This window comes from Phaenicophaeus curvirostris, chromosome 16 (assembly GCF_032191515.1).
Source record: "Phaenicophaeus curvirostris isolate KB17595 chromosome 16, BPBGC_Pcur_1.0, whole genome shotgun sequence".
In the NCBI taxonomy this organism is placed as follows: Eukaryota; Metazoa; Chordata; class Aves; order Cuculiformes; family Cuculidae; genus Phaenicophaeus; species Phaenicophaeus curvirostris.
In genome coordinates this window covers 4,375,594-4,402,770 of record NC_091407.1, presented here as the reverse complement: position 1 = coordinate 4,402,770, position 27,177 = coordinate 4,375,594, and the positions used below count along the sequence as shown (strand labels likewise).

At 39.6% G+C, this 27,177-nt stretch overlaps 2 protein-coding genes across 8 annotated transcripts in view; one reads left to right on the top strand and one right to left on the bottom strand.

Annotated features, from left to right (window-relative positions):
- GPR146 (G protein-coupled receptor 146) overlaps nt 1-16,885 on the bottom strand; it is a 46,491-nt gene extending 29,606 nt beyond the window's left edge. Inside the window, exon 1 of the mRNA XM_069870466.1 lies at nt 16,255-16,885. The gene's annotated coding sequence lies outside the window, so the exon portion shown is untranslated. The remainder of the gene's footprint in view (nt 1-16,254) is intronic.
- Nucleotides 1-27,177, top strand: part of C16H7orf50 (chromosome 16 C7orf50 homolog) — a 118,918-nt gene that overhangs the window by 72,944 nt on the left and 18,797 nt on the right. For 4 of the 7 annotated variants that reach the window (XM_069870475.1, XM_069870476.1, XM_069870477.1 and 1 more), the window contains one exon: nt 21,992-22,167. The exons of 1 other annotated variant lie outside the window; for it this stretch is intronic. In XM_069870475.1, coding sequence (XP_069726576.1) covers nt 21,992-22,167 — 176 coding nt within the window. Of the gene's footprint in view, nt 1-11,217; nt 11,463-17,457; nt 17,479-21,991; nt 22,168-27,177 lie in introns of those variants that run through there. 2 more of the 7 variants (XM_069870478.1, XM_069870479.1) reach the window with 2 other exon arrangements.

Here is a 27,177-nt window from a genome sequence, read left to right as displayed (position 1 = left end):
TTTATGTGGGCTCCTGTCCTTGTGCAGCTTAGAAACGAGCTTTTGGATTTGAAGTAAAGCCAACTGGATTTGTGAAGATCCTTATCTCATTCTCTGACCTTGTTCAAATCACCGGAAAATATTAGGGCTGACAAGCCTAACTCAATCTGCTTCTCAGTTAATATTTTTATGCTAGATTACAGTACACACTGATGTGCACGACTGAGATATGTAGCCACTCAGGTGCTATTTTTAACACTTGCTGCCTTCGCTACTGTGTTGTAGCCATGTGTGGCTGTTCTCCACAAAAAAAGGGTCCCTGCAGGTATTAGTGTCAGGGTTTAGTGCCTTTGCATGTAACTTGTTGTGTTATAAAAATCTTAGTTTCTCTGACAAAACAAGTTTAACACGGCAGTAAAGTTTTCAGTTCTAGGTTCATCTGCACAGTGTGTCTGCTCCTCTCAACTACCTGTTCTTTTTGGCATCTGGTCTCCTATCGACGTTTACGTGCTTATCAGATGAGCAGGGGATTATTTGTTGAGTTTTTTAAATTATTTTTTTAAGAGTAACTTAATCCAGAGTAAGTGGGCAGAATAAATGCCATGCCACATCCTTTCTGAAGGTGTTTGATGGCATGCTTTAAAAATGTAAGTTTAAATCAAACATGAAAAAGCAGTCTTTGCCATGGCTGTAGCCTGTTTTAAAAACAAAACCACGAACCCCTTTTATTAAAACAAGTGAGAAATAGCAGAAAAAAAGAAATCAAGTCACCCCAGAGGATCTGCATGTTTACCCCATCACTGAAAGTCACTCTAAATTGTCAGTGTGCCCTATGAGTTTTTTGTCATTTCTCATTCCAGAAATGAAGATGTATTTACAAGCTTTAATTTGTAGAAATCCTTTGCAATTAAGTTTATAAGCTTCATAATCTAATGACATTCTTTACTTTCACTTCTGTTTTGTAAATTTTCTTATTTATTTATTTATAAATGCTCAGAGAGACTAAACAGAAAAATTGAGGGCTGGGATACTTCCCCAAAGTTTTAGAGCAAACTTTCAATCAGTGAACTGCTTCTGCCCTCTGAAATCTTAAGTAGCCCCAGCAGCACTTGCTAGCACAGCGTGTACAGGATGCTGCAAGATTTTCTATCAGATAACATGCAGGCAGATCAGTCTCAGGGTGTCTGCAGAGTTGCTTCTGATTGTCAAGCCTATCTTTTGGAGTGGAAAGGTATTGAGGAAGTTGCCTTCCAACAGTGAAAATAGCCTTGTGATTAAGATGCAGTTTTATTTGATGGATTTAGGCAATTCTGCTTGCTGCCAAACTGCATGGGCTGAGTTATGTTTTTCTTCCTCCTTCTGTTTCCTTTCTCACCCAGGATAATGTAGTGTAGTGGTTCTGAGTTTGGTGTAAACCAGCACAACTATTCCAGATTAAAAGCTGGTTTTGGTGTCTGAAAGCAGTGCTGTGGCCCAAGGACATCAGCTGAATTTCTTAGCAGTGGTGGAGCAATTTATTGTACTTCACCATCCATTCTTTTTTGGTGATGGTTGCTGGAAGTTGTATATGCTCCATAAGATTTAGCCCATCTCATTTTATATTTTGTGTGATGTCCCAGCCTTGTAGGCTGATCTGATGTATGCACACATAAGGCTTAACATTTCTCGTGTCTCTTCAAGACAGACCTGCAGAGCTTATAGCTCGAAGAGTGCTTTCTCTGACCTGGCAGATGGGGATGTTGGGCCAAATTGGCACTGTTGCTGGCCAGGCAGCTGCCAAGAAGGGAACGTGTGTGTGTCCTGGCTCGCTGGCGAGGAGAGAGTGATCTTTGTGTCTTTGATCAGGGATGGGCATTACTAGAGCTAAGGATGCAAGGGAGGTAGAAGAAAGGACCGTGAGCACTGTAGTGCTCGTGGATGATGAAGCTGGAGGTGGGTCAAACACGTTGTTATGATAGAAAAGAATGGGATTTTGCAATGAGGAGGAAGTGGAGTGGTTGGTGCTCTTTGTTGGTTCTCGGCAACCCACCCATTTGTTTTGACATAAATACCTGCTCTCGAGCTGTGTGGAGGCATGAAGACTAGACACATACCTTCAGATGTGTCATCTTCAGGTTTTGTTATTACTCTTTGAAGTCTGAGCTTGATGTTTCAATATTTTGTTTGGAGATTTAAGCATTTAGATTTATAATTCTGCCCTTCTAGCCATGTCCTTGATTTACCTTGCAGAGCGAATGTGCTTTTGTTCTGTTTTCCAGACTTCCTTTTCTTTGCTGTTCACTTAAATTTGAGATACACTACTCAAGTAAGAAGTGTCTCTTTGGGAGTGGAAGAAAAGCCAGCTAAAGATTCAGTGAGTTAACTGTTTTCTGGGTTTAGAAGCAACAGCTCATATTTCGGTATTCATCAATTATGGCCTCAAGCTCCGCCAGGGGAGGTTTAGGCTGGACATTAGGAAAAAATTCTTCACAGAAAGGATCATTGGGCACTGGCAGAGGCTGCCTAGGGAGGGGGTTGAGTCCCCTTCCCTGGAGGGGTTTAAGGCACGGGTGGACGAGGGGCTAAGGGACATGGGTTAGTGTTTGATAGGAATGGTTGGACTCGATGATCCGGTGGGTCTCTTCCAACCTGGTGATTCTGTGATTAAGTCCTCAAACACAGCCTCTGCTAAAGGCACTGACTTTAACAGTAGCAGCACTTAGGAGAATGTGCTCAGGTTTTCTGGCAGTGCTTACAAGCCCCTTAGAAAAAACAGGCATGTTGCTCATAGTGAGTGCCCCGCTGTCTGGAAAGCCCTGCTGGAGAGAAATCTGTAAAGAATTCCTTTTTGTGTTTATAGTTATCAATTTTCATTTCATCCACAGTCAGCCCAGCTTCCTCGGTGTTTGACATCTAGGATCTTAACATCAAATCTGCAATTAATACAGTTGTATTTAGCGAGTAAGACGTTTGCAGTGCTCATAGCAATAATTCACTGTGCTGCACAGTGTGGAACTCAGCATGTTCTAAACATTCTCCACTTGTGCATGTACAGATTTTTATAGTTGAATTAAGAATTTGTAACATGCTGGGTCTCATATTCCAGCTCTGTTTGTTTCCAAAGCTGTACACAGAACTTGGACGAGGTCATAAATTCCTGTAGATGAAATGAAGGCTGATTAGAATTTTAATATTAAGGAAGGAAATGGCCTTGGGTAGTGCACTACGAAGCAGAACAGGCCCTCTGTTAATACACAAGAGTATTACTGTTTTCTTGAACTTCGCCTTCCAATCCAATTACTAATTGTGCCTAGAAATCATAACTCTGATGCCTCCCATTTGATAATGTTGAATGTTATACTTGTCCAAGTTTGTAATCTCCAGTAGTAAAGTTGGACTTGATTATAAAACTGCTAGATAATATACTCCTAAAATTGAATTACAGGCAGTAGTACATGGTATTTTGTTGATAAACAAAGCAGAGCCATGATAGTATATCATATCAGCCCACTTCTGTCTCCTTTTAAATTAAATGAAATTAAGAGTTTTTTCTTGTGACATGCTTTTCTTGTGTTAACTTACTCTACATAGTGCTTTTCGTTCTATGAATGAAGACAAATCTTTCAGTGTAAATGGCGGGAGGATTGAATCAAGCAAAATAACAGGAATCTTTGTTGTCAGCTTTTATTTCAAGCACTTCTGCAATAGCACCGTGCTCACAGTATGTTATGAGTTCATACAAGTAGTTCCAGCCAGCTTCTCTATCAAAGTAAACTGAATACGTGTCCTCCTCCCGTGCCCTCACTGGTAGCTGGATTGGTCTAGATGCTGCATTTGTGGTGACTTGGTAGAATGAATCCTGTGCTGAGAAAGAGTTGTATTCAAAGATTTTTGTTTTCCCTTTCTTTCATAAAGCAGAAAAATGCTAATGTTTCCTTTCCTTTCTGAACTTGCAGACTGGAACAGTATGTGATAAGCTGGCTCTCAGGGTGCAAGTGCCCTTCAGAGAACCTCTTAGTAGAGGGCATGAATTCTTTTGTTTCATTTGTTGAAGTTTTTAAGCACAGCACAGCAAGTTTAGTTTAGTTTGGTATCTGCATTAGATAACAGCATTTCAATAACGTTCCTGTTAGAGAGTTCTGTAGTGGCTCAGTGCTGAACGTGCGGTGATTCCACAGCTCTGCAGAGACTCATTCTTTCTGGTTCCATATGTTATCTTTAATCAGGAAGGAAGGAGGAAACCATTTAAACTGAGATGCCTTCAGGTATAATGTGAGCAAACATAGAAGTTCAGACCTTACTAGACAGTTTTACAGACTGCAAGGGAAGATCTGATTGCGGTTTTGCCTACAAACACTTTTTATTTGTTGAGTTACAGTTCATAATTACTCACAACTGGGAGTGACTTTTTGTCAGCCATGTAAGCTGTATGAGCATTCAAAACTGAATTATGACGACTAGTTTTTCCTACATGTATTTTTACTTCTTCCTCCTCCTCAATTTACTTCGCTCAGAGGCTGAGAGGGAAGAAGCACTGGTCTTGAGTGACTGGAGAGAGGTCTCTTCCTTCAGCTGACAAAAGTGGAAAGCCTAAGCTAGTGATCCTACTGACATCTCATACCAAGAGCTTCCCAGATGATGCAGACATCATGCAAAACGCTAGCATCAAGTCAACCAGTGTGGTGATAGTTGATGCTCCCAAAACCAAACAGTACTGCTCTTAATGAGAGACACCAAGAAGCCTTGTGCTACATCATGTACTGGGAGCTGTGTTCCAGGTCCTAACCATGGAGAACCTCCCACCCTCAGTGGTCCCTGCTCTGCTGGATATGGACATGAAGCCAGCAGCACAGGTAGAGACACCCTGAAATGTGTGTAAAATATATTGTAGATGGGCATGGAAAGGATTAAAAGGAAAATAAAGGCTGAGCATTTCTTTGAAATGAAAGGACAGATTTTATGTATGGACATGACTGGAAGACATCATGATTCCTCCAGATGTTACTTTTACAGCAGAAAGCATCACAAAATCCAGCGTATGCTTAATACCCAGTTCAAGGGTAAAAAGGTACCTAAGCTAGCTCTGCTTATGTAAGTAGTAGATGAAGGGTGTTTGGCTGTATCAGTTCTTACAAGGTATCTGTTCTCCGGAGGGTCTCTTCCAACCTGGTTATTCTATGATTCTATGATTTCCTGAAGTATTCTCCATTTCCACCAGTGTCCTTACAGCAATAATCTGTTAGGAAGGGTAAAATTTGAATCCAGGTAAAAAAACCTTATTATCTTGCAAGCTCAATCTAGATTTTGTTCTGTGGTGGCCGAAGGGGAAGAAGTATTTTTAAATAAATCTGTTCTCTTTATAAATACATAAGTAGCCAGATGCATTTCAAATATTTGTTTGACTGATCAAATATTGGTTCAGGTTTAGAAAACAAATTAACCTAATATTTGAAGCATTAGACATTTTGTACCTGAACACTTCTCTGTGTCATTACTTCTGTACCAATGACCCCAAGTACGTTGGTCAAAATAAAAGACCCTTCTGATGAAAATTAGTCAGACAGACATCTTTGCAACTTTGATAATTCTTACTGTTGTCTGCCTTCGCATTAAAAAGTGCGGTTTTCTGCATTTTTAGTCTAATTTTTTCTACAAGGTAGCTGATAACATGAGCGTACTCATAGACATACAGGCATGTAAAAAATATTTTTGCATGTTTTCTTTGACTAAGAGTTAAAAGCAGCCCAAATTGAAGTTTTTGCAACAAGATTTCCACTTGTCAGTTGATAGTTATGATCGCTCTCCCCTGTCCTGCTGGTTTTGTAGCTATCACAGCGTGATCCACTGGGAGGTTACAAACTTTAGTGAATTTTATGTGTTCTGTTTACGTAGTCACGAGCCTTTTTAAAAGGTTGCTGGAATTTAACCTTTAAAAGGGTACAGCGGCTTGCTTTGAGTAATTGTTGAACTGAATGATATCTTCAGACCTGATACAACTCCAAGGGGAAAGGGTAGGACAGAGGGAGGCACAACGCGTGTTGTTCTCCTCAGCTGCCTTGGGCACATCTTGTCCTATATTTGCATGTGTAGTATGTGAAGATAACTTATTTTCTGCATTAGATTAGATAGCTTAATAAAGTTACAGGTATGGGTTATTATTAGATGGTAGCATATGTTTATTTAATTAGCTAAATAATCAAAATGAAAATTTATTTTGAACTGGGTCAGCATCTGTTAAGCTCCTGGAGCAGTTTAAGAATTTGCTGCTACCATTACCCATGCCAGAATTAGCAAGCAAACCCATACATTTTTGCAACAAAAGCAAAAAAATTGCTTCTGATGTGTTGATTGACCACTGATGGGTGGTAAGGGGAGTAAGTGAAGGGGATTTTCTTGGTTGTTTTAAAGTGCACGAAGCTGACCACCATCTTCTCACTGTAGTTATGACTTGAAAAGGCTAGAAGACCTGATTGGAGTGTATCTATTTCCCTGGCTGGTCGTTTCCTGGCTGTGCTTCAGAGTTTTTGATGGGCAGGAAGTCAGTTTATATGCTGAGCAGTTAAACACTGTGATTCAAGGAATAACAGTTCTAGCAGCCAGGGAACATCATCTGAAGGGAGAAGATGATTGAACAAATAGATCATCTAAGAAGACAAAGAACAGAGAGGGACTTCTTTTTCACACTAATACTTCCAGTATTGTGAAGATGTGAGTTCTGTACGTTACAAAAATTTATAAATCGCTATACTCGTTATCTATTGATTTTTTAAAATTTACTTGTGGCTGCAAGAGAAACATATTTTCAGAATTATCCAGTGTACCTAGTGAAGGTATTTGGTTCATGTTGTTATGGTCCTATTGCAAATGCTCATCCTTTGTGTAGAAGGAGAATGGGTTTCTCGGATTCCTAATAGGCTGGTTTTTTGCCTGACACATTTTGAATAATAAAAATGTGAAGCATACTCTATGTGTAGTCTTGGGCTAAATCACAAATTGAAAATCATACATTTAAAAATACCACCTCATTGTTTGCTTTCTGGTTGGCTTAGCTGAGAAATAGTCAGTTGCCTTCTGGATGACATCTCAGATTATGTAGTCAAGGTTAAGCATCCCTGTCTAAGCAGCGACCAGGGAGAGCCTTTCTCTGTTTGGAGGCATTTCTGTCCTGTGCTTTGTTTGCAGAGATGCCATTTTTCCTTCTGACCATCTCTAAACCTAGAAGAGCAATCGCTATTCCAGTCATTACTTATGTGTTCAAGTTGTTTATGACCTCTGCTTTTCTCACATGTTTACTCTTGCCTCTGTTTCCCTTTCTACCATTGCACTCTCCCATTGTGGTGTTTCACGAGGTTTAGCACGTCGGTCGAGCTTGCTTTGCTCCTTGTGCTACGCCGTTGGTCGCACAGGGTCCTCCTTCCTGCTTTCCCGTGCACTTACTCCCGCGCTTGGCACTTTCAGTTCTCCTTCTCTTCCATTCTGCATATAAATGTAATTCTTCTGACTTCCTTCAGTTTCTTGTTCCTTTTTACTAAAATGTTTCCCACTCCCTGCTGTCTCCTTTGGCTTTTTTTTTGCAGCTTCTGTCTGAAGGCGTTGGAGATGTTGTCTAGATAATAGAACCAGACTCTTGGTGACTAACTACCCTAATGCTTCATGGGAATGGCCTGAGCTCAGGCCCTCAGGAGCAAAAATTATGTTTCTTGCCTTTTCTAGGCCTCTACTGTCATTTTGAAATTAAAAGGACATAATTGAAAGCCCCAAACCATGCAATGCATGGAACTCCTAAAAGGCAGCAAATACCGAAAGGTTAGTGATAATTCGAGAGTTGGCAAGCTGAAGTTCATCATCCGTGTACTTAAAAGGTAGGATTCACTTAGCAACATTACATATTTTATGCTTATATTTATTGCATTACGTATTTTACACTTGTATTTATTTTAAGGAATGGTGTCTTCAGCCAGAGGCTGCAAAGACTGGGATCACACAAGCTGCACAGCCACTTGCTTCCACCTTCCTATCACCTCCTCTTTTTGCTGACAGAAATATTCACAGTGAATCAATTAAGGAACTGATCTGGTTTTAAACTAACCTTTTTTTTGGGGGGGGGGGGGTTAGAGAGGTAATTTTAAATCAAATGAATTTACAGGACTGTACAAACACTTGTGCAAACCCGAGGAAGAGGTGGGAAAAAATGGAAAGTGTGTCTTTTGGCAGCAGTACTAACTCAGGCAGGTTTAAATTGTTCCTGAAACTATTACCTGAGATTCTTTTATTCATAAGTAAAGATTTCTTTAGAGCCTAAACAGAACTTATTTGATTGTGTAATCTTTCACTGTAAGCAAAATACACTACATCTAATTTATAAGCATATTGTTTATGCTGCTGCAGTCACTGTGTGGCTATGTTTCTTCCAGTAAGTTAATAATTTCTATCATATATAATGTGGATATTCTAGCATAAGGCGAGAAACGAAGAATTTAGAGCTCTGTGTAATGACATTAAGCTTTTAGGCATATAGACAGCTTAAATGGACTCACAGCTGCTTAACATATGCCCTCTGACTGAACTTGTTTTATCACTCAGCGTCTGACTTCTCTCAACATATAAAAAGTTGATGTGATTGATAGTTGGTTATAGAGTATTTGTCAGGATGAACTGAATTATTATGTGTATATATCCAAGAATGTAGAAAAACAAAGCTGGAAGAACAACAACAAAAAACCCTGATATATTTTTCTATTCATTAAGCTTACTTAAAGCAACTCCTTTTGTTTGCTGGAGTTAAAGGTTGCTGATTTTTCTCAGCAGCAATTGCTGTGTGATTTCATACAGTCAACTTCAGAACATTTTGCCAATGAGGGCATCATGTATGCAGAGTTTAGATTTTTCTCTCCATTTTGCATGCCATTTGAATTCTCCAGTATATATCACCCTTCTTCTTTGGCATAGTCATTAGAATAATTTCTGTTGCATTTTTTAGAGCAGCAAGAATCTTCAAAGAATGATGAAATTGCATTTTGGATTAGTCATTAGATAAATGAATGTGTAAGACTTGATAACCACAACATCTCACCCTTGGCCAAGCCTTGCCTAGCAGTTTAGTAGTAGAAGCCTCTGCTGATACTTAAAAACACATGAAATTTGGAAGGCCAGACTGCAACGACAGTTGAATCATACATCTGAACATTAGAAAGCATAGACCAGATCTGTAACTTATGTCAATTACAGTAGTTAAAACACAGTCTGGTACCTCTCTGAACTCTCAGAATCCCTTAAATAAGCACCAGCTGGGAGTTGAAAGATGTTATGCAAACTGCATTACAAAACTTGAGAGTTCTGCTCGCTGTGTTTCTCTCCTGCAGGACTCCTCAGCTTTACATCGTGTGGAAGCTGCGGGGCCAGGTCTGTCTTCATTCTGCACCAGGGTCACCTTTCGTGGCCTTCCTGTGGTTCTGTGTGTGGAAAACTCTAGTGATGCTCAGGTGGTTTCATCTATTTAGTTCAGATTTTCTATTCCTGCTATTCATAAGGTGTGGTGGATTTAAGGTATCAAGTACTTAATCAAATTATGTAAATGTTACTGTGACAAACCTAGAATCATAGAATAACCAGGTTGGAAGAGACCCACCAGATCATCGAGTCCAACCATAGAAGGAGAGAGGAGCTGGGGATGGAGCAGCATCGTGGCTGACTCTTTAAGGTTCTTCTTGTCATTGATCTTGGAGCAGTGTTTCTACCTTGCTGGAGAAGTCTCTTTCTCCTCTATGTTTTGCCAAGCACAATGAGGCTTTAGGCTTTGCTGCTGTATTTGCTGAGCTGGAGGTTCCACGTGAGGGTGCGGGGTGGGATGCGGGAAGCGATGCCCGTTGGCTCTGTTTGCCGCAGTGGGTCATGCTAATTGTGGCTAAGTAGGACAAACGCACAAACGTGCAGAATGGCTGATGTGCACAAATGTATACAAACCAAATAGTTTGGGAATGTTTGTCCAGCTGGAGGCCTTAGGGGCTATGGGCATTTTTTATTTTATGAATGCAAAAATGAATACGTACCATATGAAAGGAGAAGATGGAGTTCTGTGATCAGTTGTTGTGCTGAACACATGCCTGAAATTTAGGGATTATTAACCTGAGCAGTTCCACAGTTGGTTTAAATTCATGTTACTGTGGGCAAGTTGCAAAGTTTGCCTTAAAACTGCCAACATGCACCACAGTTCCTGACGTGGAAGCTGTCAGGAGCGCTTGATGAATCAGATTATTATCTTTCATTTCCAGTTGTATCACAAGTCTAATCATAGCAAGAGCTGGGTGTAGAGGTACAAAAAAAAAGTATGTTGTAAACATTTTCAAAGCCAGGAAAAGTATGAATCATGTTGCTGTTTATAACTTGAAAGTTGGAATTTATTGTAAATTTACAGCTCTTATTGTTACTGGATGCCTGGTTGGTCATGTGCAGTGGGAGATAAGTCAGTGCTTCAAAACTGCTTTGAATTTTTTGAGTCATTTAATAGAAGGTTTTAAGTATCAATGGCAGATTTTGTGAAAGCGTTAAGTAAATGAAGAGTTCATTCAGGGAATCTGGAAGAATCCTTGCAGGAAGTACAGACTTTTGTGTTCACTGTGTGGACAGAAAACTAGGTATTGACATCCCTGGCTTCTCTGACTTTTCGAGTATTCTCTGTTCTCCTTGACTTCACATTTCAGTAACCATGCCACCTGCACCTCTGGCAAGTGGACATCTCTCCATTTCTACCTTATGACCTTCTAGGATGATTTTAACTCCCAGTATTCCAGGGGAAGGTACTAATTTCTAAAGAAAGTTTAAAAAAGTAAAGTAAAAAAAGGAGAAAATCTTTATCAAGCATGATTTTTTTTTTTTTTTTGGAGATTGCAATTGTATTTTAAATGTTTTAGGAAACATCTTGACTTTTATTCTTCAACAGAGGAGTATGATATTTACTTTCTCATTTCACATTCATAGTACTAGAATGTCTTGTGTTAAGGTAGAATATTTATTTGATATTAATTTTTATCTTAGTTTGATTTTTCTGTTTTCAAGTATGTTGTTTTGTTCACAAGTAAAAAGGAATGTGAAGCTTCTCTGCAGCCATTCAGAAAAGACATTCTGACATCTTGGCTTTACTCCAAACTAGTTTAATTTTTAAAACAAAATTCTTGAAGACAACAATTTCCCTTGAGGTGGCCCTTCCACTTGCAATTATTCTCTTCCTTTTCTCTCCTTTTTTTTCTGTAAGCATAAGCTACTTCACTTCCAAAGCTTTGCAGTCTATTCCCACTCTAGCCATTACCCCATATGTGCTGCGGAAATGTTGACTCTTCTTTCGCTAACAACTCAAACATTTACCTTTGACAGTCTACGCTTTCTAGTGACCATGTCCAGTACTTTTTGCTGTGCTGTCCTGTGTGCCCAGAAGAAGTTGCTTGCTGTTCCTGCCTTAAAACTTTCCTTTCTTTTGATCCCTGCAAAATTACATGATATCAGAGCAGGTATGTGATAAATTTAATCTTCCTGTTAGTGGGTTGATCCATGCTTTCATGTATTTCAGATGTTATTATGTCTATAATTATCAATTCTGTCTTATAATTAACTTCAGAATTATGTGGGCCACTGCCATTTTCTGTTGTGTTTATGCTTGTTTCATCAAAGATGTAAAATATAACTTCTGCATGCAAAGCGTTATTTTGAAACTAAAATGTTTTATAAATTCAATCCACATAAATTGTAGTATTTATGCTATAAATATGTCTAGGGTACTTATTATTGAAATGTGGATTAATACACTTTTATTTTAGGATAACTTGCTAGATGACTTAATTCCATAAGAAGCAAACACCGCAAACACCACCAACACCTTGTTTTGTGCTGCTTTTACAATGATATTCTTCAGTGTGGTCTATTGAAATGCAAAGAGATTTTATGGAGCTTTTTTACTAAATAGTCAACAGGTTTTAATTTAGGGTCTTAAATCACAATTGTTTTTCAATTTTCTGCTCTGCCTCACAAAAGCGTAATGAGGGCACACCTGACGCTATAAAAAACAGATGTCACTTCAGTGTTCCAGGACTGTGATAAATTTGGAGAGCTTAAGAGTGAGTATTGTAGACATATAGTTATCAGGGAGCTCACAAGAACAGAAAGCATGTAAAGCGTTCCTAAATAAATAGAATTTGGGAATGGATTACACTTTAGTTTTGAAGACTTTCAAAACGCTGAAATTACAGATGGGATTTTTTTAAGGGCTTCCAGGAGACCATTTCAAACTGACAAATAATATATTCAATTTACGTCTTCCTACCAGTTCTGCTTAATGAGACAGCAGTACTTGCACTTGATCACTGTGACTAGGAGAGCAGCAAGCAGACCTGGAGGAAAGCTAGATTGTGTGATTCGTGACTGTGATTGGAATCAGTATTCCTTGACCTTTCTCCTCTAGCAGAACTTCTAAAACCAGATTGTTTAGTGGAAACTGAACTATGCATGAGATACTAGTAAGGCTTTATACTACTTGTTTCTTTAAAAAGATTCAGATTTGGCATACATGTGTTCAAAGGTCTAATGGAAATCATATATATTTACAAGAATAATCGTTTCACAGGAAGTAATTGTCACAGTTTGTCACCCTTCTCTGGTTATCCCAGGACATAGTCAAACGCAAAAATCTCTAATATCCATCACATCCATTCCTTATTTTGTGTTAAGATGTCTCTCTTTTCATAACCAAACTTAGGGCACAGTTCTTTATCTCCTCAACCATTATTGTTACTGTAAATATAATCAAATGGCAAGACATGAGTAGAAGCTATTGACATCCTTATTCTCAGTTGCTGTGGTATGAATATGCAGGACAGTTAAGGGGCTGCTTATGTTGTGGATGTTGCTGTGAGTGTCTATTTTGGGGCTGTTGAATTATGAGATGAACACTAAAATGTGTCTGCCTACTCTATTTTCTTGAGTGTCTCCTTTTGGGTCTTCATCACAAATTGAAAATTGCACGATCCTGCAAACATGGGCCCGTGCAGGTGAACGCTGGGTGTATGAAATACATTCTGGAATAGTTAACTATTTTTTAAAGAACTATCTCAGCAGAGATAAGTACAGTGACAGTCATTTTGTTAAATGAGAAATTAATTAATAGGAATTTGTTGAGGTACTATTCTTCTAATTGAATGGAGAACGTAAGAGAGTTTGAAAGTAGAGGATATGTACGAGGACATTAAGTCCTTCTAGCTACACATCCTGTTGGACTCTGGAGCTGAAGCTAATGACACCTCGTTGGTAAAGAGGTGTGAGGTTTCTAGGGGCTTCGATGGGGATTTTTTTAAGAAAAATTTTCGTCTTCAGTAAAATGTAAGGATTTTTGTTTGAATCACGAGGACAGCTGCCTTTCCCAGGGTTTGATAACCCATTATTTTGCATTTACAATTTAGTCTTCTGCTTCACTAATCTTTCCCATAGATGGGCAAAAATGTACCTTCTCCAATTGTTTGTTTAATTACATTCTGGTTTTGAGTCAGAATGGGCACGTTACAGAAAAGCTGCCAGTTTGAGACTGAGCAAACTAAATACACTCAGCTGAATGAATTCAGTACTGTGAACATGAACCACTGATGTAAATAAGAAAGGAGATGCCTTGAAGCTTTACAGTATTCAGGAAGTGTCAGATCATGTTTATTTGAAAGGGGTGGCAGCGCTCTTTTTCCACCAGTGCAGACACCAGTGTTATGTTTCGCCCCAGATGGCCTATCCAGGTGTTCAGCAGACCCTGATATTGGCCCTTCTATTGTTGAATTTCTACATTTTTTGAATAGCCATTCAACTTATTTTGTAGAATCACAGATCTTTCCCATTATAAAGATTTAGACAGGTGAGAGTAAAACAAAATGTTTGTCCTTCCACCTTGAAAAGCGTTTTGTCTGCTTTGCTGACTGTTACAAAACCTTATAAACTGTTTTTAAAAAGCCTTTTGCCAAGACATTGCTCTAAGGACACTTGGCATGAACTAATGGGAGCTCGTGACTGTGGTGAAGATGTGATTCGCTGTTGTGTATAAATTACTGCTGATGATACCAGATTATAAAGGCTCGTAGAAATGTGAGAAATAGATTCCCATTGGTTCTATTTTGTTGTATCCAGCTCAGCAAAGCAACATGGGATTCTTCCAGATCTCCATACTCTAAAGGAAGAGTCGGAAGGACTGGGTCACTGTTCAGGGAATCTGCTTTAATGACATTGGCATGACTGAAAAGCTTTGACAAGCCTGGCCTTGCGGCGTGACTGCTAGAAAATCTGTAGTTGGTCAAAATGTTTTCTGAATAAGAAAACACATCATTTATTTTCTAACACACAATACAGAAAAAAAGAACACATTCCATTAACAGTAAATTTTTGGAAACTTGTACCACTTAGCTTCTGAAAAATACATCACTATGAACAAAAATATCCTGCTTTAGAGATGATATTTATATTTTCTGAGAATAATGAGGAGAAAGATCATTTGAGCTTGAGAATGTGGGTACAAATGCATTGCCTAAGTCTCACCTAAACTTTCCTTGTTTGAAGTTTTAAGTAAAGACTTCACTGAGTTCTTCTGCATTAAGGATAAATTTAGCTCCAAGAGCGGTGCAAAACAGGCTTGTCGGTTGGTGTGGGCGTGATTGCTGTGATTCCTGAGCTGTGAAGGTGCTGTCATTTCTGCAAAGGATCTGTGCAGGGGGGAGGCAAAACATGGAACAGATTTTGAAAACTGGAAAATGAGGTGAATCTTGGGTCTGTGGATATGCCCAAAAACCTCAGACAGAGCCATCTTTGATTATGAATCACAACTCTGCTTGTTTTTATTGTAAATTATTGTTCTTTAATCTTCAGCTATCATTTTGCATCTGTTCTGTACGAAGAGTCCAAAACTGGATGGACAGAACTGGTGGAAACACTTATTACTATTTAAATATAGGCTGAGTTATTTTCCTAGCTTGATCAGAACAGTTCATGCTTTAAAAATGCTTAAATATACCCAGAAGTAATAGTCCCTTACTTTTAGTCACGGGGGTGTTCTCCAGTGTGTTCTCTCTTTAAGTGTATGGGCTATTTCCACTTCCATGTGATGAGAAAAATAATAAAATCACGCTTAATAGGGTGCATTTGCCAAAGAAAGAGCAACATTTGCACCTGCAGAAATAAGTATGCACTTGCTGTACTGAATTCTTGCATTCAGTCTGGTGGTGCTGAGCTGGAGCAGATGCTAGGCAGCCTCTTCTCTCTGCCCTTGGAGTCATCCAGACTGTGTTTGTACCCTGCAGGTCTGGGATAATGAGATGCTGACACATCCCCTTGGGGGGTCCTAAGTGAAAGCGGAGGCATCCAATCCTTCCCTAGTTCGCTCTGGCAGGGAGCGTGTGTGTTGCTGTCAACATCTAAAGATGGGGCACAGAGGGGGCAAGCGTGGTTGCTTTTGCTCTGTAGGCACCTATTTATTGTCTGTCCCAGTGAATTCCTGCCGGTGCTGGAATAGAGATGAAGCTATCATTGGTTTTGCTTGCCTTGCAAAAGGCAGGCTTTGATGTCACCCTTGGTGTCTCACTGAAATGTAGATAAATCATCTGAAATTGGCTAAAAAACCTGAGAAGGACATTGTGATCTAAAGCTAGGGTCTGTCTTTCCCATTTTCATAGGGGTATCTGTATAATAACTGCATATGTTAGGGTAATGGCAGGACTTAGATGTGCTGGGTAAACCTGTGCCAGAAATCCCCTTTAACAAGTAATTGCAAAGTTCTTTTCAACAAAACAATCGTGTCCGGCCCCCCCCTCCTCGCATGCACATTGCTGGAATTCATGGTACAGAGCAGCACATGGAACTCGGTGCAAGTATGTACTGTATGTGGCTGCTATGGTGATTAAAATACATAAATACAATAGATAAATATGGACCATATTAGAAATTCATTACTGGCACTCTCTCAGATCAGAGTCAGCTCCAGCGTGCGGGGTCAGTCGTGTTTTCTTACTCCCGAGCTCCTTCTGGAGGGGCCAGGGTTATGCAATAGCCCCGTCCTACCTTGTCAACCAGCAAATTCAGCGCAAAAAAAATGGTAAACAAAGGGCTTTTGTATGGATTTTATAGTTTAGTGAGGATTAGTGACCCAACACCATTTACAGGCAGGACAAGCTTAGTGCTAACTCACCCGAGGTTAACGAGGGGGGACGCGGGGCAGTTCAGGGGGCTGCGGCGAGGAGGTTTCAGGCGCGGTGCAGAGAATTGCTAGAAGTGGGTTCTGCTTACCTGGGTCGTCGGCGTGTTGGTCACGTGTTCCCTAATGTTCCAGCTGCTTTACGATGCGGATCGTGCCGATCTCAGGCACTTGCTCACGGTCCTTCCTGCAGCCCCGGAGGTCCCCTCTGCCGTGACGGACATCCTAGCCTGGACGTGAGCTCTGGGTGAATCAGATTCCTGCTTTTTCTTTCCCCGCTCACCTTTTTAGCGTTCTCTGACCGTAAAATCCATCCCTTTCCTGGAACGCAGAACGATGCACTTGTCCGATGAAGTTTGTCCAGGCAGGATTCAGATTCCAAACAAGCCTTCCATTTCCTTCATGCTGGGGGGGAGAACGAAGGCAAAAGGAGGTGAAGGAAAGCGCTCGCTTCCTTTAAATCCCCACCAGCGTCTTCCCGGGGCTGGAAGCGAAGTAGCTCGTCTTGGTGATCTTCGGAGTTTAACTTTAGTGGGGGAGGGAGAAAGTGGAAAGCAAACTGAATGCTGTAGTGGAGATTTCTCTCTTCCCCCACTGGGCCCCTTGCCGACTGTTTTTATTGATTTCAATCACTGGAGGCTAGCTGGCTCTCAGAAGAAACACTGTGTAATGTGTTCTTTCCTGGCTTTCATTAAAGAAACTCAATGCAGTGTGGTCACGCTGCCGAGCTCGCCTGGCAACCTGCCTACACCCTGTGGTACCTCTTTCATTGGAGGAGATCGAGCTCGTGGTTTGGGGTTGGCTTGTTTTTTATTTTTTTTATATATTTTTTTTTAATTCTCCAGCAAGGATTTCAAAACAGCCTACGCTCTGCTTCTGTCTCCTCTCGCAGCCCAAACCCTTTTTAAACTTTGGGAGAAATTGCCAGCCATCCCTAAAGGGGACGACTTCGGTGGCGATGAAAGCGCCGAGTGCTGCGACAGCCTCGTGCTCCTTCTATTAAAATTCCTTGGTGTGTTTTTAGGGAGGAGTTAAAAGGGATAAGCCACAGGGATGTGGATACAAATGATTTCCAAGGGGTTTCCTTCTTTTTTCTTTTTTTAATTCCTTCTTCTTCTGATTGGTTAGCATGGTTTAATTAAGGGTAAGAGAGTAAGCAAAATCCTTTGACAAATATGTGAAAATTCCTGGCAGCGCTGGAGTTGCAAGTGAAGCAAAACGACATTCCCCAAGCCTGCAGACGTGGTGGTGTCTTAAATATTTCTGTTGTATTCAGGACCGTGATACTGGTGGAGAAAAATGAGAAATAAAATATGGTATGAGTTTATGCCTTTAGAACTTGATCTGCTAGAGTATGTATTTTATAGATGCAAACAGTCTATAATGCAGAATTCAGCAGACTAGGTTCTGTGAATCATATTGTTCTGTGTGCCTATAAATGCTTTCATTTAATTTAGTAAATTGTTTAATTACTTCTTATTCAGCAGTTCCTAATGATGACATTTTATGTGCTTTCCAGAACTGATTATAAATCTTAAACATGTAAAGATTCCATAATTGTAAATTAAGTCAGGTTTCAAGCTAATAAGGGTGCATCTATTTTAAACTAGGGCAACAAATTTAGGGTGCCACTTGATCGCTTTGCTTGTGAGATATAGCTGTGTACACAAGGACGCCTTTTTAAAAAAAATACATTTACACGAACACAAAAAGAATCCTTTCCTGGATCAGAGAGATGAAAAGCTTGTTCTTATTTAAATCTGGCTTCCTTCAGAACTTGTTTGAGGCTTTTCTGCCCTGGTTGCATCTACAGAAACCATTCCAAATCAACTTATTGGATGTTATTCTCAGTGTTTTTGATGAGAGGAGTTGAGATTTTTAAACATGTATCTTTTATTAAAAGATTTAGGGTTTTTTCTGTGAACAATATTTAAATAAACCTCCCCCCATTACTTCTGTAAGTGCTGCAGACATGATGCAAGGAGGTATACTGCTACGAATGTTACTGTTGATTTAAAACTTGCTTTCTGCATGGTAATGAAATTTCACATGCCCTCTTTGGTCATGCTACTTCTTTTCATAGTGCACTACATGACAGAAAATAGTTATTTAAATTCAATATGACCATGAACTATTTTATGCAAATTCTGTAGCTGTAGTTGCAGCACAGTTCTTTGGCAAGCCTCAGATAGTAAATCATTTGTCAATCTTTCTTTTATGAACCTTGCATCTGAGGGTTTGCCAGCCTTTCTTCTTTGTTGGTTTTGAACTGTGCTTAAAGATTCTGCGTTTTGTTTTTATACTGGCAGATGGCCAGTTATTTATCTGGGTTGATATGTATTGTGTGAGAAAGGAACAGAACGTTTAGCATGCTGATATCACGCATGAGGCATGTTTGGGTAGCTCCTCATCAGTCCTTGGTCAGTGTACAAAGCCCCTTTCGACATTTCTCTATATTATGAAAAAACATGAACTTAATGAATAAACAAGGTGATACAAGGTGAAACAAACCATGTCACCCATTTCCTCATCTTTCTCTTTGGAGTTCAAAATTTTGATGCCCTCTTTATACGTTTGTCACTGTTAGTCAAGTTATAAGAGATTCCTCTGAATTTTTGACGTTGCTTGCTTTACCGATGTGCACACGTGTGTTGCTGTGTTGATGGAAAAGGATAGAAATTGATTCAGTGATATTAATAAAGAGTAAATTTGGTGTTGTGGCTTGATAGGAACGGTTGGACTCGATGATCCGGTGGGTCTCTTCCAACCTGATTATTCTATGATATGATTCTATGATTCTATGACTGTGGTTACTGCTATAGGTTTGGCAGCAAAGCCGAATCCCTGAACAGGTGGAAAGTTCAAACCTACACAGGTGAGTCCCAAAGGCAAATTTGTAATAAGTGACCTTATTCTGTGCCAGTAGCAGACAACTGGGGATGCAAATGTAGGGACTAAAAATCTTGAAACAGATTAAAGAATGTACTTACTGCTCTGCTGCAACACAGTACAACTAGTGTGTTGTTAATACCATCTTGGTACTGGTTTCCCAGCTATCACAGCCCATCGTCCCCTGGCAGTATCAGCTTTTATGCAGATGCAGTCTCTGAAAACCTACACTAGTTTGGTTTTGCCACTCTTGCTGCAGAAAAAAAGGATCAGGTATCTTCAAGAAATCCTGCCCTGAATACCTCTTTCTGCCTTTTCCAGTTTAATTTGTTGTTATTTTTCTCAGTTCCTAATTGCTTAGCAGGCTTGCTTTATGCTGTTAAATGCTTCAGTTTGAGATGACTCCCCTTTTATGATGGATAAACTAATTTCTAAAGAACACTTACGAAACGTTTTGTGCTGTACTTCCAGAATACAAAGAATAGTAGAAAACTTGGACTGGTACCTAAAACTGTCACTGCTGAAGGCTCCAGATATTTAGAATGAGATGTCTTAGACTATTTAGGGACTGGCAGAGGGACGTGGTGTGAAAGGAACTCTGGGAATTTAACTTGACGATGTCTGAGCTCGCATCTTCTATAGCCTTGCAAGATTACGTGGGTTTTTATAAGCGTGCTAAAGATTTGGGGGTATGTCTGACATTCAAAATATGGCATCCAGTGGCAATATCCTTTTTAGCGCCTTTTCAGGCCTTCTGGAAAGTATCCAAGTGGAAGACTCCCACCTCCTTAATCATGAAAACCCCCCAGCTCTCCTCTGAATGTCATTCATTCAAGTGTACTGACCTAGCCTGACCTTGTTTAGATTGAGATCTAATGAGCCCGTGATCCAAGGTGGTGTGGTAGCTCTCAGCAGGCTTTGCAAATAAGCAAGTGTTGTGTTTTTCTGTATGCATGTGGTTTAAATTTATCACATCAATAAACAAGTGTCTCGCATGCTCAAATATGGATTTCACAATGTTGTAGTTAAGCCTAAATTGTAGCACTACAAATTGTGATGTCACTTTATAAATATAGAAGGAGGCAACATGGAATATTTATGACCTCAAAACAATGCAGTCCTGTTTGCTAGGTTTTTTCAATTTAAATAATGGCATAGCAAAATTCTTAGTCTGAATGGCTCACAAACTTTGGAGGCATCTTTCAGAAAGACAGTCACACTAATGGCACAGGGAAAGCAGAATTAAAAAATGAGGCTGTTGATTTAAAGAAAGGAGAGATGCATCAGTAGAGTAACATAACAGAGATCGTCCAACTTCAAATAAATACAGCTAGGTTTTAAATTCCAGTGGAACGTTGGGGTTTGTTTTCTTTCAAGCCCCAGGTTTTAAGGAAGATAGGGTTTGTTTATGTTGGGTTTTTTAAAATTGCATTAGGTTTAGTGTTTGATAGGAATGGTTGGACTCGATGATCCGGTGGGTCTCTTCCAACCTGGTTATTCTATGATTCTATGATTAAAGCTCCCTTCAGCTTCCGTGGAGAATATACCACCAAATGTAGGTATTTTATGATGCAACATAAAACATGAGGCTTTCAAATTAAAAAACAGTCAAGGGCAGACTGTGGTATGTGCTACTAGATTAATCAGGTTGACATGGATGGGTAAAAGTATAGCTGCAACTAGAAAAGTAGTTTCAGCTGTAAATTTGTGAGTGCTGTTGCAGGACGTGTGCTGGGAGACCCAGACAGAAGCCTGATGAGTCTGATTCTCCTTGGATGGTGTTGTGTGCTAGAAGAAGGTACCTCCAGCTGTAAATCCTGGCTCTTCGACGCCCGGGACGGTGCCAGCACTGCAGGGAGAACAATGCTCTTGTTTCAGAAGGCTCACGGTGCATCAATTGCGGTGCTGGAAACAAATGTTGTTAGGGCTCGGTATTTACGTTGGGACCTACAGGGAGGGAGCAACTTGTTTTGTTTTTAATGGAGCGGTTGGGGAGAGGGATAAAAAGCTTTTTGATAATGCGAGGAATGTGGGGGGAAGGGAAGGTACAGAGATATGCATTTACTGTAAGTATGAAAAAGCAGAGGCCTCTTTATCAGACCAGCTCTAATGATGTGCCACAGTCACTTTATTTGAAAGCTTCATGGCTCACAGAAAAGTAAACAAATTCATTACATTATTTTTAAAAGAAGATTAACTATAGCATGTCGTCTGTTGGACAGCTGCTGTAGTAATCTTTTACAAACACTTTATAAATGACCACCCTCAGTGTTTTCCTGGGCTTTGTGTGGCTGGATTGTTATTTTAGTAAGTACCAGGGTGGCTTTTCAAATGAAATCGTTGTTTCCTGAATAGCAATTACGTACCCAACTTCACCGTAAATATTGTTTTATTCTCAGCATGAGATATAAAATGTCTTCTCTACAAATGCAACTTATGCTGCTTTTTTACACGTGCTTCCACGTGAATGCTGGCTTTTGCATAGAAGTAGCTAAAGAATAGTTTAAACAAAGAATGCATTATTCTAAATTCTGCTTTCTTGCCCTTTCTTGGTCTTTGAAAACAGAAAGTTGAAAAGATGAATCAGAGTAAACTTAGATGATACGTGAATTGCTGTTGAACAACTGTTTAGTTCTCAGCAGGTCTTTTTGGCAGATAAGATTGTGTTCAGGTATTGCCTTGTTCAACCATCCTTTGCCTGAATGCCAACAAAAAGAACAGTATAAACATCTGTGGAGGGCAGTTCTAGAGATTTCTGCAAATGCAGTACTTACAGATCTGTGAATTGAGCAGAGAAGTGATGGTAGTAGAGTGAACAGTAAAATTATGAAGCTGGAAGCGTCTCATTTTAACTGTTTCCCGTGCCCTTCAATTGCATTCATGCATGTTGTGTCCACTTCCCTACAGAAATATAAACACTTGATTTAAATGTTATTTCAGGCAGCAAAAGAAGAGGAAGAACTTAGCTCAGAGGAAAGGAGGAAACTGGAAAGAAAATTAAAAAAAGAGCGTAAGAAGAAGGAGAGACAGCTGATGAGGGAAGCTGGAATCTCTATTAAAAAGGTGGAGCCCAAGAAGCAGTCAGGATCTGAGCTGGCTCTGGCCTATTTAACCAGGTAAGAATAGTAAAACCACTGCAGGTAATCCCTACAGAAGTAAGCTGTAAACTGTGCCAGAAATCCACAGCAAGCTGAACCAAGTAATAACACATTAAAGGAAATTGCTGTGGTTAAGTTCTGAGTTAATGTTTCATCTTGGTTGACACCCTTGCATACCGTTGATCGCCCCATGGTATTTATATCACAGGAACAACTGAGAGATAGTAAGAATGGTGCAAACATTTTATAGAAAGACAGCTCCCATCCTGAAGATCTTATAATTGATATACAAATATCATTGGGTTAGCTGCACTTAGGGAGATGAAAGGCACATTGTAGAAAAGATTGCGTTGAGGAAATTAGGTTTGTTTCTTGACTGCACTGCTCTAAGCAAAGTGCATGAAGTGGTTAAGCATTATGGAGTCTGAATTTAATCACCTGCATGGTTTGTGGATATTTGTAAATTAAGATGGGATTATGCCACTAATTTAAAGTTTATAGCGTACAATGCCTTATTTTCGCATACCTAAGTATACAGTAAGTACAGTGCCTGATTTCAGATGGGAAGCAATTACTTCATCTAGTTAGTGCACTTATTTAGAATACTTAAAATTCCAACATGAAGCAAAGCCTATGGTTAAACTAAAAAACTAGAGCAAAGCAGACCCTACAGACAGTAAGAGGTCATGTATCAGCAGGACTACGGTGAGTATTTTTTTCAAAACTGCAAAATATACCCTGCCTGTAAGACCTCCAGAAGACTGGCGTGAACAAATAGTGGGTTACCGGTGGAATAATTCCAGGGTTGCCGGTCTGTCCATGCTGAAAACTGAAGCATCCAGACTGTCTGAGTTGTTACTTACTGCTCTCAATGGAGAGGGAGGAAATTAATTGCATTCCAGGCAGAGGGATGTGCATTTTTGTTACATAACCCTCAGCATGCAGCGATAGCAAAATGACAATAATATTCTTGATCTGGAAAACAGCTGGAATAGTTCCCTGCTGTTTTGAACTGCAAAGGGATTGACAGTTAGCTTTGAACCATCTGCTCAGACTGTACTCTGGTATGTGTGCTAGTAAGCGGTGGATCTCTAGATAATGGATTTCAGATTTAGAAACCAAAGGAACAAGCTGTGGGTTTTTGGTTGATATTCCACTGTCATCTGAATGGATTTTTGCCTCGTTGGGTGAGAGAATATGAAACTGTATTTGAACTAACTTGACTCTAGAGTTTTGCTTAACCTGTACCAAATTAGCTTGAAATAGTAAACCTCGATGTTGTTTAGCCTTGTAATACACAGAGTCCAAGGTCTATATGTATGGCAATAGGTTGTGAGGGATATTTCAGTAACAGCCAATTTGGATTTTGTAGATTTAACAGGAATAGCCATAAGAGCTGAACTGCCAAGCAAACACAACCGTAGGCAGCTCTTAAGGCCCAAATGTCCCAGGACTGTCTTACGCTGTTATAATTTACAGAAGAACAGCTTAATCCTTTTACACCTCAGAATTTTTTTTCAACCGACCAAGACTGGAAAAAGGAAGACATTTATTTAAAGTCATCGCAAAAGTAATATATTAGCTGTGGAAGGGAAACCAAGCTCTTCAAGTTCATTGTAAAACTCCAGCAACTTCAGTGGATCAAGGATTTCAGTCTAAGTATTTTTGTTGGGCTACAGGCATGAATATGTGGGAGGATAAGATAATCTTATAGATGTGAGATTAATATAATTGGAAGTAAACAAAAGGGTAGATTTATGTTTTGCCCCACCTACAATAAAAGCCTCGCATGACATAGAGTTTGCTAAGTGAAGTGGCATCTTAATTCTCTAATTGGAATCTCCTGTAGGACGAGTGGAACTTGAAGTACCATGTGATAACTAAAGCTGTCATTTTTATTTATTCAGAGACTGTTCGCAGTATGAGAGCACGCCATACGAGTCCTTTGCCTATGACAGGAAAACACTGATTTTTTTTCTAGTGAAAATTTGATAATTTTAAAAAGCACTTAATAAAAGATTTCTTTTTTTGTTACACATCTAGGCTTTTGACATGCAAGGGAAAATTAAACTTTATTTTGTAGGTCATACGTATTTTAAAAGTTAGTATTTCCCCTAGGGTGCAGAATAATTTTTTCTGGTTTGTGGGATTCTTCACTAGGATTCTTCACTACGTTTCCCAACATAGTTCTGTCTAATCACAATATGCCTGGAGAAACAGGAGAAAGTCTGCTACTGTTGGATTCTTAAGGCTTGCTGGGGAGGGAGAGAGGAAGACCTGAAAACACATAGAGGATTAAAAATAGGCTGTTAAAGCAAAAAAAAAAAAAAAAAGAAGCAGAAGGTTATAAAACTAGGAGAAGGAAAAAAGAAAATATGCAATAATGAAGAAGAAACCTGGATGTTACTGAACATAAGAGAAAAAACCCTGTAAAATTACTGCAGAGGAGTAGGGAAGAGCAGGAGTGAGGACGTATTAGTGGTTGAACAAACTGCACAAATCTCTTCCTTTTAATGATGACAGAGCTTTTTTTCTTTATGATAGCAAGTGTTGATTCAGGTTTAAGTCAAGATTAGAATGTCTCATTGCTTTGATTCTTGGAAACTATAAAATAAAAAATTATCTTTTTCTAAGCATTAAGTGCCTTCAAGTGAAAAGATGTTGCAATTCATGAGAATGGTAATTAGACTTAATTATAACCTAACTGACCTTCTGTCATGTTAAAATGTTAGCAGAACTTGTTTGTCTTGGCAAGCCGCTCTGTCCTAGAAACATTTCTGTTCTTGTGCTTGTCTTAGAATGTTCATTTCTTTATGGATATGCACACATGGTTTTCTGTACCACCCATCAAAGGAATAGACAGAGATCTGAAAGATGTCACTAAAAGTCTGTGGAATTACAAGACTGGTATCATCTGAAGTAGAAGTAATAGATAATGCCATTATCTGGATATTGCCATGAACTACCTAAACCTTGCAATATTATTTATCATGTTAAAATTTAAAACATAAGCTGCTTGAGTAAACTTCTTTTATTTCTAAAATAATTTATGTCATACTAGGAATATATGTCACCAGAATGTCTCTCAAGACACTGTCTTTTCAGTTTTCATTATCAATCTTACTTTCCTTATCCCTAATTTAAGTTTAAATGAGATTCAGACAATGTCAGAGACCTCTTTAAAGAGAAAAAGATGCTCATAAGAATAACACAAAGGAAAGGCACAGAAACACAAATGGAGACACTGAATTTCCTACTGAAGGGGAAATAATCTGACTCTGCAGAACACAAGGTGGTTTTTGCTGAGTGCAGTGGCAATACTGCTGAAAGCAGTGTATGACCCAGGGCTGTTGTTTATCTGCTGTGTTTGCAGAATGGAAACAGATCCCAGTCCTCAGTCAAACTTTGTTACATACAGTGCCAAGCATGGGAGATGTTAAGCTGAAACATTGTTCTTCCTTTCAAAGAACACAGAATGCCCAGGGGTGTTGCTGTAAGCATCTGTATATTTTTTTAATGTGTTTATTTGTTTGTATATGGTTTATATATAAAGTATATCAGTTGATATTTACTCCTTCTGGAGCAGAGGCCACCTGGAGAAGGGCGTTAATAGATAGCTTAGTGTTCATACAGTGTTAGCATCTAGGAAGTTTCTGACTTTTGAAGGAACCAGTGGAAGCTTGTCCTGGGCAGTAAAGAAGGCAGCAACGTTGAAGAATGCTGCCAAACAGGTGAAATGAAGGTGGCCCTTCAGGAAATCACAAAACCATTCATCCTAACACATTTGGGACCTTCAATGGCTTGGGGCTTAAAGGTGTCTTCAAAGCTTTTCCTCAAATGTTAGTGGAATAGTGATGGAGGCTAGTTTTGCTTTAATATGCATAGGGGTATTTTTTAAAGGTTCTGGGGCAAGCATTAACTATGGATGTAATGAATCTGTTTATACATGCTTTCAGTCATTTTGTCACATGCATTAGTTCCATAAGAAGCCTCATGAATCCAGAGAGTCAGAGGGTAAATTTGCATTTGGCGTTGTTTTGTGGCTATGTTTTATGTGAACTTGGGCAGGCACTTGCTACTATCTGATTTCAAAGGCTTGCAGTTTTCCTAATACTCTAGAGATCAGTGGATTTGGTTTAGCACTTCTCTGACTTTATATCTTGCTTAACTTTTCATTTCTACCAGGGCCTGACCTGCCTCTAGGTGAGATTCCTGTCCTTGACCTCAATCAGCACATCTGTAAAACCGAGCATTTGCGAGCCGATGCTGATAGTTGCACAGAGCTTCCTCACTTTAAAGGAAGCCACTGTCTCTGTTGATGGCAGAGAAAAGGAGTCTCGTATCATTAAGTGGAGTTACCTTATCATTATCCTGCACTCCCTTGTGTAACTTCAGTACCCTATGGCATCTGATGAAGTCACGTTGGTTTGTTTGCAGTTCCCTAGCAGCCCCGGCATTACTCAGAACCTCTACAAAGTGCTCTGTTGCAATGCCCACACCTTACCTATTTTTAGGCTGCCAGTACGCCTGCAGTTGTTCTTGGGGGGGAGGGGTAGATGGAGAGGACAGATTCACTTTACAGATTTGGTGCTGCTTAGGGCTATTCTGTAATGTGGTCAAGCAGATTATCTCCTGTAGAAGGCAAGGTTTGCTCTTAACATATATGAAGCAGAAAAATTGTCCTGCTGTGTTGGACCTGTTATTGAGGAAGGTTTTCTAAATCGTTGCATTGCCCCACATTTTGTAAATAACTTCTCCCTGTCCAGGTGTTCACATCCTTCATACGGCTTTATCGGTTTTCTTCGTCTCACTGCTGGTTTGGTGAAGCAGCACATCCGTAATCCTTCATCTTTTGCTGGTCTTTCCAGGCACTGATGTGCTCTATTGCTCTTCTTTGAACTTCTGTGTTTGTGATCGTTCTGCAAATGTGAAACTTGGAAGCAAACATGCTGTTTTACTGGAGCTGCATTCCAACTTCACACAGAAGGCACCGAGAGTTTATGGTTCCTTCCTGTTCCTTGTCATTCT